Here is a 20,144-nt window from a genome sequence, read left to right as displayed (position 1 = left end):
GCAAGAATTCCTGATTTCATGACTTTTGATGCTGCGCACATCCCGTAGTTCTTACATTTTCTGAAAACACTTCTTATTTGTAAACCTTCCACTCCTCAGTCTGCCTCAGCCTGGCAGCACCCACCTTTATGTGCTTTCCTCGCGGCAGTCCTGCACACGTCATTGTTATTCGCCTTAGTAACATGCTACCAATTTCTGCCTGTGCCAACATTGCTTGAATCCTGTCTCATTTCAAGCTCTTTCCTAAAATACTCTGCTCCTTCGCGGGCAGCACATCGTGCCAGGGGTCTGCAGTGGGTTGGCATCAATTAGTGCCCTGAATCTGCATTAGATTGGCATCAATTAGTGCCATATGTCTGCATTGGGCGAAGCAGCAAATACTGCCATGAGTTTGCACTGGGTTGGTAACAATTAGTGACACGAGTGTGCAATGGGTTGGCATCAACTAGTGACATGAGTCTGCAGTGGGTTGGCATACACTAGTGACAGGAGTCTGCAGTGAACTGGCAGCAATTTCTGTTCTATTCTCCAAGCCTTAGCTGTTTTCCCTGCACCAGGTCCCTGGGCCATGTCTTGCCTCTATCTCTCATTGTTTCTGTTCTGTATTCCTCACCCAGATTTTGGCTTTTTCTCCTTTTAATGGTCCGACACATGGAGCACTCAAACCTCTGCAATTCCCTCAGCCTCATGGTTGGGGCCCAATCGAGACTATCATAGAACAGCCGCCCAACTCCAGGAAGGCCTCCCGTAACTTCACTGCCTTGTCAGATCTCTCCAGTTACAAGTCTCAGAATTTCATCAGTCATGTTTGTGGTTCCTCGGGGTTCACCGTCTCTTAGGAGAAGCCCCCATGCCTTATGGTTCGGGTCTGGCCTGACTTCCTAAACCCCAGCCATAAAGTTTCCTTAGCTCAACTAATAGTAGCTGTGGTTGAGCGATCAAGGCTAACTTCCAAGAGAGGAACCGGTAGATAGGAGCACAGAGTAACACACAATTACTTAAAATGAAGTCATTTTTAGACCGAGGTATATACAAAATATACTTCATAACTTGTTAAAGGTAGGCAAGGTATTTGCGCATGTCGCATGTAAGTAATTCTGTCTCATAAGGTGTGAAGCTTCAGAGGGTAGATTTATTGAGTCTATACCCTATCAGGTTGGGTCAGCAGTGGTCTTGGGTAAACCCTTTTATCATAGGAGGTCCGGGTGTACCATAGCACCTGTATTCACTTAGTCCCCCACAGAGAGTGGTGAGAGAGACAGGCAGGATTCTGATTGGCTGAACATGATGTTGTTCTTGATGCTGTACCACCATTTTAAGCATCTTACATATAAGGCATTGCTTTACGGCCACCTACATATCCTTCTGCAGGCGCGACAACTTGTGGGAGCCTAGCACGTGGATATCTTTGGCAACCTTTGGCTGCTGCAGCTGGATGCTTGGGTTACAAAGAAGGTCAGTGATGGAGGTTGCTCTGTTTGGTGGTCAAGCGGTGGTTCTGCTGATTCTGAATAAGACCTTCAAGCAAAGAGGAGATCAAGCAGAGAAGGTGGAAGGTCAGTGATGGTGGTTGCTCTGTTTGGTGGTCCAACAGTGGTTCTGCTAATTCTGAATAAGACCTTCAAGCAAAGAGGAGATCAAGCAGAGAAGGTGGAAGGTCAGTGATGGAGGTTGCTCTGTTTGGTGGTCCAACAGTAGTTCTGCTGATTCTGAATAAGACCTTCAAGCAAAGAGGAGATCAAGCAGAGAAGGTGGAAGGTCAGTGATGGAGGTTGCTCTGTTTGGTGGTCCAGCAGTGGTTCTGCTGATTCTGAATAAGACCTTCAAGCAAAGAGGAGATCAAGCAGAGAAGGTGGAAGGTCAGTGATGGAGGTTGCTCTGTTTGGTGGTCCAGCAGTGGTTCTGCTGATTCTGAATAAGACCTTCAAGCAAAGAGGAGATCAAGCAGAGAAGGTGGAAGGTCAGTGATGGAGGTTGCTCTGTTTGGTGGTCCAGCAGTGGTTCTGCTGATTCTGCATAAGACCTTCAAGCAAAGAGGAGATCAAGCAGAGAAGGTGGAAGGTCAGTGATGGAGGTTGCTCTGTTTGGTGGTCCAGCAGTGGTTCTGCTGATTCTGAATAAGACCTTCAAGCAAAGAGGAGATCAAGCAGAGAAGGTGGGAGGTCAGTGATGGTGGTTGCTCTGTTTGGTGGTCCAACAGTGGTTCTGCTGATTCTGAATAAGACCTTCAAGCAAAGAGGAGATCAAGCAGAGAAGGTGGAAGGTCAGTGATGGTGGTTGCTCTATTTGGTGGTCCAACAGTGGTTCTGCTAATTCTGAATAAGACCTTCAAGCAAAGAGGAGATCAAGCATAGAAGGTGGAAGTTCAGTGATGGTGATTGCTCTGTTTGGTGGTCCGGCAGTGGTTCTGGTGATTCCAGAAAAGACCTTCAAGCAAGCAGGAGGTCAAACAGAAAAGGTGGAAAGTCGGTGATGCTGGTTGCTCTGTTTAGTGGTCCAGCGATGGTTCTGTTGATTCTGAAGAAGACCGTCAAGCAAGGAGGAGGTCAAGCAGAGAAGGTGGAAGGTCAGTGATGGTGGTTGCTTTGTTCGGTGTCCAGCAGTGGCTCTGGTGATTCTGATGAAGACCTTCAAGCAAGGAGGATGCCATTGGAGCCGCTAATAGGCCGGGAGGGGAACAGCTGTACCTGGGAAGCGGATATACAATGCATCGGAGGTGCAGCTTGGGCCGCGGGAGGTGCAATCAATCTTCAGAGATGCCCCCAGGATATGTGACATACTCCTCGGAGTACTGACATTCACTCAGTGTTTATTATGAGCTTTTAGATTAGTTTCTCAATTGGTAGCATTTACAGGCCTTGGGTTCCGTTGGTTACCGGCTCACTCGGTAGTTGGTCCTCTCACCTCTGCGAGTTGGGTCTGCACAGGGATGGGTGAGCAAATCTTCTTGAGGGCTGGGGTTTCTGGAGGGCTTCTGACTCTCCAAGGTTCTAAGGGTTAATGGAAGTGACCCAGGTACTTGGTTCCCTCCGGTCCATAGAAGCCCACTTTCTCCAAATACCGGGGAGGAGTTTTCTTTCTGTGTTCCCTACTAATAAGGCTTCTGTATCATTTAACTTCTGCTTCTTTGTCTGTGCTCCAGAAATAGTCCCCAAGCAGGACAAGGAACGGATGCAGACCCTTGGGTGGGGACAGAGAATTGGGGGTGAATTTGTAACTCATATTTAGTTGGTTTATTTGTCGGGCACCCACTGAATAACACAGCTCCCGATCACAGGTTTACATACTTTCAAACATTTGGTGGCCACCCAGTTACTGGTGTAAGCCACAATCAACGTTCTCTGGTTTCTTCCCAAGCTCTCCGTTGTGGCGGGGATTCATAATTGAATCCAGACACCATTTACTAATAGGTTATATCTGGTTCTGGTAACTCTAGCCCTCACTGTCTGATGCATGTGGAAGCCACTACCATATATGGCATCTTACCTATTACACGGCCACGGTAGTTATGGTTAAGTTGCTAAACCCATAGGAAGAGCACTTTTTGGGTGGCTTATAACTTCGCTCCCCCTGGACGAATCCACACCAATCTTTGCAAAAACAGTATATGGCCCACTCTGAATGTTTTTGCAAAGTTTGGTGAGGTTTGGTCCAGGGGGGGAAGTTATAGGGGGGGTCCCAACATTTCTTTTTTTCCCATAGACTGAATGGGGGAAAAACATTGCGCATGCCTACAGCCCAAACCGCTGGACGGATTTTCACCAAATTTGCGGCAGGAGCAGTGGCTTGGTCCCGAGAACATGCTTTTGTAAATTTGGTGAAAATCCGTCCAGTAGTTCTTTTTTAAATGATCAAAAAGTAAGTCTAAAACAATTAGTGATATCTATGTCCGCTCCCCGGACACACTTCCCTGTTCGCTCCGCGGGCAAGATATCGATTGGCTAATCGGTCGCGTCATGTCCGCGGACATGTGATGCGTTCGCTGATTGGATGGTGAAGAGCGTGAAGTGTGTCAGATTGTTCCGATGCGCCCACCATCTTGGATCCGTGTTTTGGTGTCCGCGGACATCGCCACAAACACATATAAAAAAACACAACATTGCACTTGTTAAACTTATCAAATACTGTCTGGGGAGGTGAGGGTTGATGAGGATGGAATGGGATATGGCAGCAAGAAGCAAAAAACGGGTGTTTTTTTTTCACAAAAGTCATACAGTATATTTGGAGGTGTTCCACAATATAATGTGCGTAAAGTACAGACGAAGGACTAATGTGTCTGTGTTAAAATGTAATTAGAATAATAATGGAGCCAGACTGCCGCCCCCTAGAGTGTGGCATCTGAGGCAGCCAACTACACTGTCTGATGCAAAGAGCGGACCTGCACGTGTATGAGAATAACAGTTCTCATGGCGTCAGTGAGGAACGTTGTTGCAAAGTGAGAATGTATTTTGATTCTGAGTGAAGGTCACCAGCTTTGAATTTTTGGTTGCGAGCTAAGGAAGCCCATGCATGGGACACACAGTATAAGGTTCAATTGTTTTTTGACCTTGAGAGAAAGGGGCCATTCCGTAAGGAATGCAATGAGAGGAGGTTTGTGATAATGAAGATTTGATAAGGTTATGCATTCCAAAAGTGTGTAAGGAACATGTAAATTCAGTTCATGAAGAATCTTTGGTGCGAACGCAGTGAGTGTTACGGTCTGACTTACGAAAAGAGAATGGAAATGGTGAATATAAAGTAAGTTTGATTTTGACGATAGTATACCGGAACAAGGATTAACTTATTATTATCTGAAGATTAATTTTGGGTTATATTCTATTTGTTGTTCTGCGTTGCTTATTGCAATGTAACGCAAGTACTATCTTTGTGTGTAGTTGTCTTTTTTTACGTGGTTATGGGGAGGGCAGCATCAAGGTGCATGTAGACCATGACTAGGTTCACCCAGGTTCAACGCTAATATTTAATTAAAATGTCATGTATGACCATATCGAATTGTGTATCAGTTTCCACGTTGTTTTCTCTTTGTTGAGATTTTTTGATGTGTGTGCTAATCGTTAGTTTAAACTCTATGCTGAATTAAAAAGTCAATAGATACATTGTAATAAAGTTCAGGTATTGAGACACATTTTCTGTTATGGTTTCGAAACAGATACATTCTGCCTTTCTGCGATTGTCATAGATTCCAGATGCCAACTGACAGGTTTTTTAATCGGCAGCTGCACATAGTTGTCAACGCCTGGATCACAGTGACTGTTTTTTGGGACGATCGCCCAGGGCCCATGTGCTCGTAGGCTGTACTAGCGATTAGGAGTAAAATAACATCCTTTATGGTGGTCTAGGCCCAAGTTGATGCAGAAGCCCTGGAATTCACTGTGCGACGCAAGCGGTTCTTTTATTGAAAATGAGCACCTTGTGTACGCAAAAAGAACAAAGTGTGCCTCACGATAAAAATTTTGGATCACGAGCGAAGAAACAAATTTGCAATTTGATTGAATATGGCAATAGTTGGATGTTCTCGGAGCATTTATTGTGAAATAAAAGTACTTTACAAATTGTACAGTGTTATTGTTTTCTTTTAAAGTACGGTTCAATATTCCGAATTGTGACGTGCTGTGTTGTTAGTCGATGTGTGTTGATTTTCGGGTTCTGCGTCACGTCACGTAGGTGATTATGGGCGCGTTTGACTACGCTGAAGAGGAACGTCACTGAGAAAGGTGTAGAATATCACTAGGGTTGGTGATGTGAGGGTCAGGGGTGGGGCATATGATTTAGTGACGTCAGGGCAGTTTACCTTAGGCAGATGCAGCAATGGATAAGAATAGCAGCAGATGGACATGCCCTGCTGCCAGATTTCGTATGTTTTTAAAAGAGGAAAAGTGAGGTAAGGTGAATTAGAAATGTTTGCGATACATCAACGTATGTATAAAAATACATGGCCGAACCCTCGGGACAATAATATTTTCTGAGCATTGCACTTGTGAAACTTATGAAATAATGTCTGGGGAGTTAAGGGGTGATGACGATGGGTGGGATATTTCTGATGTGATTTCGAATGAGTTTACAAAGTTTGGTGGGATTTTGTGCAGAGCTTATATGACGATTGTATGTGTATTCATTTGACAGTTTTGAAAAAATAAAACATGGGTGGATTTCCAGCAAACTTGCGTAAGGCGCATTGGCAAGGATCTAAAGCATAGTTTTGCAAATGTGGCAGTGTTTTCTTATTTGACAAGTGTCATAATGTAGTTTAAAAAAATAGCGGTATAGCTTTAGTGACTGAGGGGTAGCCTTTGGCCATGGGCAGTGGCCAGATTGTACGGGTCATGGAATAAGGTCATGATCCGGACAATCTGGCTACTGGCCATGACCAGAAGGGACAAAACATAGGATTAAAGTGGCCATGTCCACCTGGGACTGGCTTTGTAGTAAAGTTATTCAAATTAGGATAGATTAGAAAGGGAAGAAAAATGTGCTTGTGGTAATATGGTCATAGGGTTCTCTTTTTGCCTTCTGCAGGCTGCCATGGAAAGCGAAGAGGGGCCCTGTATAGAACCCTCGCCTTCACTTTCCATGATGGCCATCTTGGAAAAGGATTTTCCTTTCTACACCGGGACGCCACAGGCCACAGGTGTCCAGGTGTAGGAAGAAAAATCCTCTTTTTTAGCACCCCTGTTTCCCGCTTTGGGAACCTAGGTTGCTAATGGTCTTGATCCCCCATTTCAGGGGCTGGAATGGGGGGATAATGGTCCAGAGACCTCATTATCCACCCTCGCTTCTCTTGGGCTGATAACTTGGACTGCTGGGCCAGTATCCACCGTTCCAGTCCCCGGAACGGAGGATGAATGCCACAATATTCCCATTAGCATAAAACAAAATGCAAATCGAAATGTTGGAAAATCTTATTGAATCTATGTACCTTACTGAGAAATGTAAAGTAGATGGAGTCTATACATGTTTTTTTTAGTTCTATTTTTTAACTGTGAAAGGTGGTTCCTAAAGGAATATGTCTTTTGTTGTTTTTGGATGTATTTTTTTTTGGCAGGAGAGCTGAGAACGAAAGGTGGGGAGGGAAATGAGGGAAGAGCAACCAAACACTAATATAGAGGGGTAGGTGGAGAAGGGAAAATGTTGCACGTGTGTTATTTCTAAGTTAGGGGGCACTGTTTCTCATGCTCTTTGATTACAGCAGTGGTGGTGGCTCTTGAGGAGGAGGGATGGCATTAGCTGATGCCATTTTAAGATAAATAGCAGCTTTGCTAAAAGTATGTACTGTGTACTAGATTGTTAATGGATAATGAGTAGGAATAGGTGTTGGAGCTGTTCAAGGGAAATTTTGAAGTTGAAAGTTCCTAGATCAGTAGAAAATGCAGTTCTGAACTATCCGCGAATCAGAGATCTTATCGTGAAGTGCGGACGGGTTCTCAGACACGTCATCATGCCGCGCGCCAGCGTATGGTCATGTGGCACTGTCCGGAAGGTCCGCTATGAAGTCAGATGTTCGTAGACGGCTATGGATGCAAAACTAGTTGAATTAGTTGCAAAAAGTGTATAGAAGTGTTACAAATGATTCCAGAAGGTGGGAAATGGCAGAGTTTTAAGGTGACACTTTGTAAATGGGACACAAATATTGCTATGTTGGGTAAGTATGATATTAGTAAGTTGCAGGAAAATAGCATGCACTGGTAAAAAACTATGAAATTCACTGAGAAAACCTTGTTAAAGGGGCGTTATGGTTCAGTTGGACTAATAAAAACCTATGGAATTCAATGAAAAAACTTTGTTAAAGGGACGTTATGGTAAAGTTGGACTAATAAAAACCTATGAAATTCAGTGAAAAAAGTTTGTTAAAGGGACGTTATGGTTACAAGTAAAACCGAAACCCCCCTGAAATTCGCCAGTTATGGTAAGCTAAGCAACCATAACTCGCGCCACCACCGTGCACTGCTAAGAATAACACCCATGACATCACAAATATGATTGATGACATCACTGATGACATTACATGTCTAGCCCCTTCTTTTTTTGTTCACTGACATATCTAGGCCAGGTGAGTTTATTCACTGGCAGTCAAAAACTTTAAATTCCAAAGGCATTACATTTGTAGACGTTGCTATTCTCACATGTTCTTAAGGTACTTTCCTTAGAATTCAGTCGCATGTTATGATGCACATACGTAGGGGAAGAAGCAGGCCTGAAACACAGCCATCATTTCTATGCGTAAAGATAATCATGTCGGTTATACACAGTGGCTCATGATACTGCCTCTTGTTTACTTACTTTACTCTCCCTGTATAAGCCCCATATTTGTATACATTGCGGTCTCTTAATGTGTCGTGTGTAGTAGTGCAAGCATGTAGTGTGTGATGCATTATTACCTGCTTAGTATATGTTTCACAGTACGCAAAAGTGTGATACAGAAGCATTCGCCGTGTTACTATCCAACATTGGAATATTAGAAATATTACATCTCTGTGGTGTATGCTGCAGCCAATGCCTACGTTTCTGTATGAGTAGGTTCCTGTTCTAGAAACAACACTGCACTGGAATGTTCTTTGGAGCAATACATTGCATAATCAAGTATGTAGTTCATCACACATCTCCAGATGACCCCCGACACTTTTTTGCCAACATTACATTCACAACCCCTTGTAGGGACTTTCTATGAAAATTAAATGCACATGTGATGTCATCAGTGATGTCATCAATCGTATTTGTGATGTCATCTTTGATGTCATGGGTGTTATTCTTAGCAGTGCACGGTGGTGGCGCGAGTTATGGTTGCTTAGCTTACCATTACTGGCGAATTTCAGGGGTTTTTCGGTTTTACTTGTAACCATAACGTCCCTTTGACAACGTTTTTTCACTGAATATATATATACACAAAACAAGAGGGGTGGCAGGGGTGCTGCTCTGGGTCCCAGCTGCAGTACCTCAAACAGTTCAAAGATGTTCTCCTCCCAGCACGCTTTCATGCCTCAGCAGTCTTCAAGGAGGCCGATTGGATGCAGGTGTGCAGGGTTAAATCCCTCTGGTATGTACCTGGCAAATATATATACATCACTCATTTTCTTATAAAAAATAATGTTTGGCTCTTTAACTGTGCACTGGATTTTCATGTACGTTCCTGGTAGGGGCATCCCGAAACCTAGTAGAATTGCATGAAGGCTGCAATCAACCAGCGTGACCTCCACATCATGTTAAGTGAGAAGGCCGGCAGAGGGAAATCGAGTGCATCGGGGGCACTCAACCGTTAGGGGATGAAAGGTCTCTCAAGGGCGCAGTTTGAGTTCCATGGGTCCTCACGTGAATTGTCATCAGGGAAAATTAAGAAATGCTAGGTACTCTGCACCAGAACGTTAGGCTGGAACATTCAGTCTTAAAAGAGGAATTTGAGCATTGCAGATGGGGGATCGATTGGTAATTCAGATGCAGGTGTTCGTTCCACGTTGGGTCAGGGTCAGACAGGAGGGCATCCTTATATCCAGTCTACAGATCAGACAGCAAGACATCCTTATATCCAGTCTACAGAACAGACAGCAGGGCATCCTTCTATGCAGTCTTCAGATTAGACAGGAGGGCATCCTTCTATCCAGTATTTAGATCAGACAGCAAGGCATCCTTATATCCAGTCTTCAGATCAGACAGGAGGGCATCCTTATATCCAGTCTACAGAGCAGACAGTAAGGCATCCTTATATCCAGTCTACAGATCAGACAGCAGGGCATCCATATATCCAGTGTTCAGATCAGACAGGAGGGCATTCTTATATCCAGTCTAAAAACAGACAGCAAGGCATCCTTATATCCAGTCTTCAGATCAGACAGGAGGGCATCCTTATATCCAGTATACAGAGCAGACAGTAAGGAATCCTTATATCCAGTCTACAGATCAGACCGCAGGGCATCCATATATCCAATGTTCAGATCAGACAGGAGGGCATCCTTACATCCAGTCTTCAGATCAGACAGGAGGGCATCCTTATATCCAGTCTTCAGGGCATCCTTATATCCAGCCTTCAGATCAGGCAGGATGGCACCCTTATATCTAATCTTCCTTATATCCAATCTACAGATCAGACAGCAAGGCATCCTTATATCCAGTCTACAGATCAGACAGCATGGCATCCTTATATCCAGTGTTCAGATCAGACAGGAGGGCATCCTTACATCCAGTCTTCAGGGCATCCTTATATCCAGCCTTCAGATCAGGCAGGATGGCACCCTTATATCTAATCTTCCTTATATCCAATCTACAGATCAGAGAGCAAGGCATCCTTATATCCAGTCTACACATCAGACAGCATGGCATCCTTATATCCAGTGTTCAGATCAGACAGGAGGGCATCCTTACATCCAGTCTTCAGGGCATCCTTATATCCAGCCTTCAGATCAGACAGGATGGCACCCTTATATCTAATCTTCCTTATGTCCAGTCTTCAGATCAAATGGGAGTGATCCTCACATCCAGTCTTCAGATCAGAATCATCAAATGATACTAGTTCTTTGGCACAGGAATAGAGCAGGCCCTATGCTTTTATGGGGAATTGCAGCAAAGATGGGGTCCCAACCCCCAATCACAAACTTCTTCACACATTTGACAGCCGTCCAATCACTGAGGACTGCAACATTCAAACTTTGAGGACTCCTTCCCACTCAGCAGGTGCGGATTCAAACTTAAATACAGATGTATACTTCAACCATCCTTACTTAGTCATGGTCTCAGTGTGCTTGTTACTCTTGCACTGGCAGAGCTGTGGTCAAATATGGTCACATCATGTAATACTCCCTCTCTCATCGGAGTAACACCTGAATGTGGGGTCCTGCACTAGATTTTATATGGGGATAGGTGGCAGGATCGTCCTGGAGTATAGCGATGCTGGAAACCACAGTGGAGCTCTCACAGCTAAGTGAGGGTACTTTCAGGGAGTAAACGCAGCACATGGTGTAACCCGAGGCTGGTCCATTTATGGTTCCTCAGGGATGCAAATGGCATTGCTTTCTCTAATAAGTTCTGAGAAGAGATGGGCAAAATGTTTGCCAGCGAAGCGAAAAGTGCGAAGTTCACACGGGATCCTGCTTCAGCCCATTCCACGAAATCAGCACTACGGTTCTGCCGCTACTGATATTTCACCCAGTTTTGTGTGGTTTTGCTTGGAGCGTGGTGTGTCATTCCCATGTTGGTTCCGTGTAGAGACATGACAGACTTTGTGCAATCATTTTCGATACGTGCTAGTTTTGCAGAGCACTACAACAAACGTGCACACTTTTTTTGATCTGTGCTATGTTTGCACAGTGACACGAGAAACTTTGTACAGGTCTTTTTTTTATTCATGCTAGTTTCACGCTACAGCACGAGAAACTTCGTACAGTTCTTTCTGAACTATGTTAGTTTCGCGCAGCTACATGAGAAACTTCGTACAGTTCTTTATGAACCGTGTTAGCGAGGTGCCGCAACATGGGAAACTTTGTGCCATTATTTCCAAACCGTGCTAGTGTTGCGCAGCACCATGAGAAACATGCATGTTTTTTCCATATGTGCTAGGTTCGCACAGCGACACGAGAAACTTTGTGCAAGTCTTTTTTGATTTATGCTAGTTTCACGCTGCAACATGAGAAACTTCATGTAGTTCTTTCCGAATCAGGTTAGTTTTGTGCAGAGGCACAAGAACATTTCTGCAGGCCCTCTTTTGATCCGTGCTAGTTTTACGCTGCGGCACAAGAAACCGTGTGCAGTTTTTTCCGAACCATGTTAGTGAGGCACAGCAACACGAGAAACTTTGCACATTTATTTTCAATTCTTGCTAGTTTCGCACAGCGACACGAGAACCTTTGCACTGTTTTTTTCGATACGTGTTAGGTTCGCACAGCAGCATGAGAAACTTTGTGCGAGATAATCCATGATTTTCGTGAATAGCTGGAAAGGTTAATTGGGTCCCATTTCAGAACAATGGGCCTCATTACAACGAGTGCGGACCCGTAATGAACTATGCTGGTAAGGGACCGACACCGTTCATTATGGGTCACATCATTACGAGGTCTGCAGTGCGTCCCGCTCAGGATGCCTGGCCAGACCAGGCGTCTTTAGCGGGACCCGCTAGCAGCCCAGGATGCTAACAATGGGCCTGTCAATAACGGGCCCGTTGTTAGCATCCTCCCCATTCCCAATGAGATCTATGGGGCTCAAATGGGAATGGGGATGTACCGGGCCCGGGTTCTGAGAATGGGAATTACTGGGCCTGCCAAAGTCGGCATGGCCTGGTAATTCCCTATTCCTGGAACCCAGACTCAGTACCCGGTATGGAGGTATCCATGCCGCTAAAAGCAGCATGGCTACCTCCATACTTTTGATGAGGCCCAATGACTTACACCAACCCCATGCAACCTGCCGTCCGTGGTCCTGGAAGAACTATGTCTGAGATTAAATATAGCCATGGGCTGCCTGCTTTAGGAACACCTTGATCTCAGGAATGTGGCAGCACATGGAAGAGAGTGTTTCAAAGCAATACAGTGCGGGCACTGAGAAAATGATAGCAATCCCCTGCCCCCCCCCCCAACTTCACATCCCCACATACTCACCCATGGTGAGGCTTACCATACACCTGCAGCCTGTAGGACTTCTCCTGTGTGCCAGCCAGGTTGGTGGCACGGCAGGTGTATGCCCCAGAGTCGGACACCTGAGACCTGCTGAGTTCCAGGGATCGGCCGCCATCTTTGTAGGTCACCTTTGGGCTGGAGACAATGGGGAGAAGACCCTTATACCAGGTGATGCTGGGAGCAGGGGACCCTCGGGCCTCACACTGCAACACCACCGCATTGCCCAGCATCACTGTCACCTCGGCGACCACATCCGCTGCCCTGATAGTGGGAGGAGCTGCAATGAAACATAACAATTGCGAGGATGTAGCCTTTGGAATCTGTTAGCCCCCGAAAGGGCCGAAGGAAGAGGTAGTGTGGCAGTAGTGACTAGAGTTCCAGAGTTAGGGCGTGGTGGTTGCATAAAAGAGGCTTTAAGTGAATGGAAGGATAGAAATGGCAAGATGAAAGAGGGTGGCTGAGGTTGGCAAGGAAGGGATTGGTAGCATACAGAAGACTGAGAGACAACCAAGCCCCAGAGCACCCTTTTGCGGGATGACATATATTATTGGCCAATGAAGGAAGAGACAGAGATTGAGATTCTGGCTATGGAAAATGACAATAATAAAAACAAGAAAATGTGGGAGGAGCTTAAAAAATAGCACACCTCTTGTAATGTGCTTAAAACACAGGGACATATCCACTGTTATGCAGATCAAGACAGAAAAGTCAGTCAATCAGGAGCAGCATGTAGGATCCAGTCAATAGGGGAAACATGAGCATCCAGTAGAGTCCAGTCACTAGGAGAACCAGGAGCATCCAGTAGAGTCGAGTCCCTAGGAGAACGAGGAGCATCCTGTGGAGTCCAGTCAATAGGGGAAACAGGAGCATCCTGTAGAGTCCAGTCACTAGGCGAACCAGGAGCATCCTGTAGAGTACAGTCAATAGGAGAACCAAGAGCATCCTGTTAAATCCAATGAATTGGAAAGCCAGGAGCATCCTTTACAGTTCAGTCACTAGGAGAGCCAGAAGCACCCTGTAGAGTTCAGTGAATACAAGAACCAGGAGCATCCTGTAGAGTCCAGTCACTAGGAAAACCAGGAGCATCATGTAGAGTCCAGTCAAAAGTGGAAACAGGCGCATCCTGTAGAGTCCAGTCACTAGGAGAACCAGGAGCATCCTGTACAGTCCAGTCACAAGGAGAACCAGAAGCATCCTGTAGAGTACAGTCAATAGGAGAACCAAGAGCATCCTGTTAAATCCAATGAATTGGAAAAACAGGAGCATCCTTTACAGTCCAGTCACTAGGAGAACCAGAAGCACCCTGTAGAGTTCAGTCAATTAAAGAACCAGGAGCATCCTGTAGAGTCCAGTCACTAGGAAAACCAGGAGCATCATGTAGAGTCCAGTCAATAGTGGAAACATGAGCATCCTGTAGAGTCCAGTCACTAGGAGAACCAGGAGCATCCTGTAGAGTCCAGTGAAAAGGGGAAACAGGAGTATCCTGTAGAGCCCAGTCACAAGGAGAACGAGAAGTATCCTGTAAAGTCCAGTCACTAGGAGAACCAGAAGCATCCTGTAGAGTTCAGTCAATACAAGAACCAGGAGCATCCTGTAGAGTCCAGAAAATAGAAAAAACAGAGCATTCTGTAGAGTCCAGTCAATAAGAGAACCTGGAGCAACCTGTAGAGTTCAGTCCATAAAAGTAATAGGAGCATCCTGTAAGGTAGTCAATAGGAGAACCAAGAGCATTCTGTAGAGTTAAGTCAATAAGAGAACCACATGCATCCTGTAGAGTACAGTCAATAAGAGAACCAGGAGCATCCTGTAGAGTCCAGTCATTAGGAGAACCAGGAGCATCCTGTAGAGTCTAGTCAATGGGAGAAACAGGATCATCCTTTAGAGTCCAGTCACTAGGAGAAGCAGGAGCATCCTGTAGAGTCCAGTCAAAAGAGGAAAGTGGAGCATCCTGTAGAGTCCAGTCACAAGGAGAACCAGAAGCATCCTGTAAAGTACAGTCAATAGGAGAACCAAGAGCATTCTGTAGAGTAAAGTCGGTAAAAGAACCAAATGCATCCTGTAGAGTCCAGTCAATAAGAGAACCAGGAGCATCCTGTGGAGTCTAGTCAATAAGAGAACCAGGAACAGCCTGTAGAATCCAGTCAATAGGGGAAACAGGAGCATCCTGTAGAGTTCAATCATTAGTTGAACCAGGAGCATCCTGTAGAGTACAGTTATTAGGAGAACCAGGAGTATCCTGTAGAGTTCAGTCAATAAGAGAACCAGAAGAATTTTGTAGAGTCCAGCAATAGGAGAACCAGGAGAATCCTGTAGAGTCCAGTCACAAGGAGAACCAGGAGCATTCAGTAGAGTCCAGTCAATAAGAGAACCGGGAGTATCATGTAGAGTCCAATCTCTAGAAGAAAGAGGTACATCCTGTAGAATCAAGTCAATAAGAGAACCAGGAGCATCCTGTAGGATCCAAGCACTGGGAGAACCAGGAGCATGCAGTAGAGTCCAGTCAATAGGGGAAACAGGAGCATCCTGTAGAGTCCAGTCACTGGGAGAACCAGGAGCGTGCAGTAGAGTCCAGTCAATAGGGGAAACAGGAGCATCCTGTAGAGTCCAGTCACTAGGAGAACCAGAACCAGGAGCATCCTGTAGAGTCCAGTCACTGGGAGAACCAGGAGCATGCTGTAGAGTCCAGTCACTAGGCGAACCAGGAGCATTCTGTAGAGTCCAGTTCATAGGAGAATCAGGAGCATCCTGTACAGTCCAGGTAATAGGAGAACCAGGAGCCCCCTGTAGAGTCAAGTCACTGGGAGAACCAGGAGCATGCTGTAGAGTCCAGTCACTATGAGAACCAGGAGAATCCTGTAGAGTCCAGTCACTAGGAGAACGAGGAGCATCCTGTAAAGTCCAGTCACTAGGAGAACCAGGAGCCTCCTGTAGAGTCAAGTCACTGGGAGAACCAGGAGCATTCTGTAGAGTCCAGTCACTATGAGAACCAGGAGCATCCTGTAGAGTCCAGTCACTAGGAGAACCAGGAGCATCCTGTAAAGTCCAGTCACTAGGAGAACCAGGAGCCTCCTGTAGAGTCAAGTCACTGGGAGAACCAGGAGCATGCTGTAGAGTCCAGTCACTAGGAGAACCAGGAGCATGCTGTAGAGTCCAGTCACTATGAGAACCAGAAGCATCCTGTAGAGTCTAGTCACTAGGAGAACCAGGAGCATCCTGTAAAGTCCAGTCACTAGGATAACCAGGAGCCTCCTGTAGAGTCAAGTCACTGGGAGAACCAGGAGCATGCTGTAGAGTCCAGTCACTATGAGAACCAGGAGCATCCTGTAGAGTCTAGTCACTAGGAGAACCAGGAGCATCCTGTAAAGTCCAGTCAATAAGAGAACCGGGAGTATCATGTAGAGTCCAATCTCTAGAAGAAAGAGGTACATCCTGTAGAATCAAGTCAATAAGAGAACCAGGAGCATCCTGTAGGATCCAAGCACTGGGAGAACCAGGAGCATGCAGTAGAGTCCAGTCAATAGGGGAAACAGGAGCATCCTGTAGAGTCCAGTCACTGGGAGAACCAGGAGCGTGCAGTAGAGTCCAGTCAATAGGGGAAACAGGAGCATCCTGTAGAGTCCAGTCACTAGGAGAACCAGAACCAGGAGCATCCTGTAGAGTCCAGTCACTGGGAGAACCAGGAGCATGCTGTAGAGTCCAGTCACTAGGCGAACCAGGAGCATTCTGTAGAGTCCAGTTCATAGGAGAATCAGGAGCATCCTGTACAGTCCAGGTAATAGGAGAACCAGGAGCCCCCTGTAGAGTCAAGTCACTGGGAGAACCAGGAGCATGCTGTAGAGTCCAGTCACTATGAGAACCAGGAGAATCCTGTAGAGTCCAGTCACTAGGAGAACGAGGAGCATCCTGTAAAGTCCAGTCACTAGGAGAACCAGGAGCCTCCTGTAGAGTCAAGTCACTGGGAGAACCAGGAGCATGCTGTAGAGTCCAGTCACTATGAGAACCAGGAGCATCCTGTAGAGTCCAGTCACTAGGAGAACCAGGAGCATCCTGTAAAGTCCAGTCACTAGGAGAACCAGGAGCCTCCTGTAGAGTCAAGTCACTGGGAGAACCAGGAGCATGCTGTAGAGTCCAGTCACTAGGAGAACCAGGAGCATGCTGTAGAGTCCAGTCACTATGAGAACCAGAAGCATCCTGTAGCGTCTAGTCACTAGGAGAACCAGGAGCATCCTGTAAAGTCCAGTCACTAGGATAACCAGGAGCCTCCTGTAGAGTCAAGTCACTGGGAGAACCAGGAGCATGCTGTAGAGTCCAGTCACTATGAGAACCAGGAGCATCCTGTAGAGTCTAGTCACTAGGAGAACCAGGAGCATCCTGTAAAGTCCAGTCACTAGGAGAACCAGGAGCCTCCTGTGGAGTCCAGTCACTAGGAGAACCAGGAGCATCATGTAGAGTCCAGTCAATAGTGGAAACAGGCGCATCCTGTAGAGTCCAGTCACTAGGAGAACCAGGAGCATCCTGTACAGTCCAGTCACAAGGAGAACCAGGAGCATCCTGTAGAGTCCAGTCACTAGGAAAACCAGGAGCATCATGTAGAGTTCAGTCAATTAAAGAACCAGGAGCATCCTGTAGAGTCCAGTCACTAGGAAAACCAGGAGCATCATGTAGAGTCCAGTCAATAGTGGAAACATGAGCATCCTGTAGAGTCCAGTCACTAGGAGAACCAGGAGCATCCTGTAGAGTCCAGTGAAAAGGGGAAACAGGAGTATCCTGTAGAGCCCAGTCACAAGGAGAACGAGAAGTATCCTGTAAAGTCCAGTCACTAGGAGAACCAGAAGCATCCTGTAGAGTTCAGTCAATACAAGAACCAGGAGCATCCTGTAGAGTCCAGAAAATAGAAAAAACAGAGCATCCTGTAGAGTCCAGTCAATAAGAGAACCTGGAGCAACCTGTAGAGTTCAGTCCATAAAAGTAATAGGAGCATCCTGTAAGGTAGTCAATAGGAGAACCAAGAGCATTCTGTAGAGTTAAGTCAATAAGAGAACCACATGCATCCTGTAGAGTACAGTCAATAAGAGAACCAGGAGCATCCTGTAGAGTCCAGTCATTAGGAGAACCAGGAGCATCCTGTAGAGTCTAGTCAATGGGAGAAACAGGATCATCCTTTAGAGTCCAGTCACTAGGAGAAGCAGGAGCATCCTGTAGAGTCCAGTCAAAAGAGGAAAGTGGAGCATCCTGTAGAGTCCAGTCACAAGGAGAACCAGAAGCATCCTGTAAAGTACAGTCAATAGGAGAACCAAGAGCATTCTGTAGAGTCAAGTCGGTAAAAGAACCAAATGCATCCTGTAGAGTCCAGTCAATAAGAGAACCAGGAACATCCTGTGGAGTCTAGTCAATAAGAGAACCAGGAACAGCCTGTAGAATCCAGTCAATAGGGGAAACAGGAGCATCCTGTAGAGTTCAATCATTAGTTGAACCAGGAGCATCCTGTAGAGTACAGTTATTAGGAGAACCAGGAGTATCCTGTAGAGTTCAGTCAATAAGAGAACCAGAAGAATTTTGTAGAGTCCAGCAATAGGAGAACCAGGAGAATCCTGTAGAGTCCAGTCACAAGGAGAACCAGGAGCATTCAGTAGAGTCCAGTCAATAAGAGAACCGGGAGTATCATGTAGAGTCCAATCTCTAGAAGAAAGAGGTACATCCTGCAGAATCAAGTCAATAAGAGAACCAGGAGCATCCTGTAGGGCCAAGCACTGGGAGAACCAGGAGCATGCAGTAGAGTCCAGTCAATAGGGGAAACAGGAGCATCCTGTAGAGTCCAGTCACTGGGAGAACCAGGAGCGTGCAGTAGAGTCCAGTCAATAGGGGAAACGGGAGCATCCTGTAGAGTCCAGTCACTAGGAGAACCAGAACCAGGAGCATCCTGTAGAGTCCAGTCACTGGGAGAACCAGGAGCATGCTGTAGAGTCCAGTCACTAGGCGAACCAGGAGCATTCTGTAGAGTCCAGTTCATAGGAGAATCAGGAGCATCCTGTACAGTCCAGTTCATAGGAGAACCAGGAGCCTCCTGTAGAGTCAAGTCACTGGGAGAACCAGGAGCATGCTGTAGAGTCCAGTCACTATGAGAACCAGGAGCATCCTGTAGAGTCCAGTCACTAGGAGAACCAGGAGCATCCTGTAAAGTCCAGTCACTAGGAGAACCAGGAGCCTCCTGTAGAGTCAAGTCACTGGGAGAACCAGGAGCATGCTGTAGAGTCCAGTCACTAGGAGAACCAGGAGCATGCTGTAGAGTCCAGTCACTATGAGAACCAGAAGCATCCTGTAGAGTCTAGTCACTAGGAGAACCAGGAGCATCCTGTAAAGTCCAGCCACTAGGATAACCAGGAGCCTCCTGTAGAGTCAAGTCACTGGGAGAACCAGGAGCATGCTGTAGAGTCCAGTCACTATGAGAACCAGGAGCATCCTGTAGAGTCTAGTCACTAGGAGAACCAGGAGCATCCTGTAAAGTCCAGTCACTAGGAGAACCAGGAGCCTCCTGTGGAGTCCAGTCACTAGGAGAACCAGGAGCATCCTGTAGAGTCCAGTCACTGGGAGAATCAGGAGCATCCAGTAGAGTACAGTCATTAGGAGAACCAGGAGCATCCTGTAGAGTCCAGTCACTAGGAGAACCAGGAGCATCATGTGGCGTCCAGTCACTAGGAGAACCAGGAGCATCCTGTGGCGTCCAGTCACTAGGAGAATCAGGAGCATCCTGTAGAGTCCAGTCACTAGGAGAACCAGGAGCATCCTGTAGAGTCCAGTTACTAGGAGAATCAGGAGCATCCTGTAGAGTCCAGTCACTAGGAGAACCAGGAGCATCCTGTAGAGTCCAGTTACTAGGAGAATCAGGAGCATCCTGTAGAGTCCAGTCAAAAGAGGAAAGTGGAGCATCCTGTAGAGTCCAGTCACAAGGAGAATCAGAAGCATCCTGTAAAGTACAGTCAATAGGAGAACCAAGAGCATTCTGTAGAGTCAAGTCGGTAAAAGAACCAAATGCATCCTGTAGAGTCCAGTCAATAAGAGAACCAGGAACATCCTGTGGAGTCTAGTCAATAAGAGAACCAGGAACAGCCTGTAGAATCCAGTCAATAGGGGAAACAGGAGCATCCTGTAGAGTTCAATCATTAGTTGAACCAGGAGCATCCTGTAGAGTACAGTTATTAGGAGAACCAGGAGTATCCTGTAGAGTTCAGTCAATAAGAGAACCAGAAGAATTTTGTAGAGTCCAGCAATAGGAGAACCAGGAGAATCCTGTAGAGTCCAGTCACAAGGAGAACCAGGAGCATTCAGTAGAGTCCAGTCAATAAGAGAACCGGGAGTATCATGTAGAGTCCAATCTCTAGAAGAAAGAGGTACATCCTGTAGAATCAAGTCAATAAGAGAACCAGGAGCATCCTGTAGGGCCAAGCACTGGGAGAACCAGGAGCATGCAGTAGAGTCCAGTCAATAGGGGAAACAGGAGCATCCTGTAGAGTCCAGTCACTGGGAGAACCAGGAGCGTGCAGTAGAGTCCAG

At 46.2% G+C, this 20,144-nt stretch overlaps 1 protein-coding gene across 2 annotated transcripts in view; it reads right to left on the bottom strand.

Annotated features, from left to right (window-relative positions):
• HMCN2 (hemicentin 2) overlaps positions 1-20,144 on the bottom strand; it is a 936,787-nt gene that overhangs the window by 486,574 nt on the left and 430,069 nt on the right. For both annotated transcript variants that reach the window (XM_069609262.1, XM_069609261.1), the window contains one exon: positions 12,592-12,870. In XM_069609262.1, coding sequence (XP_069465363.1) covers positions 12,592-12,870 — 279 coding nt within the window. The remainder of the gene's footprint in view (positions 1-12,591; positions 12,871-20,144) is intronic.

The sequence above is a fragment of the Ambystoma mexicanum genome, chromosome 8 (assembly GCF_040938575.1).
Source record: "Ambystoma mexicanum isolate Mex_15411 chromosome 8, UKY_AmexF1_1, whole genome shotgun sequence".
In the NCBI taxonomy this organism is placed as follows: domain Eukaryota; kingdom Metazoa; phylum Chordata; class Amphibia; order Caudata; family Ambystomatidae; genus Ambystoma; species Ambystoma mexicanum.
This window is presented reverse-complemented; position numbering and strand designations above follow the sequence as displayed.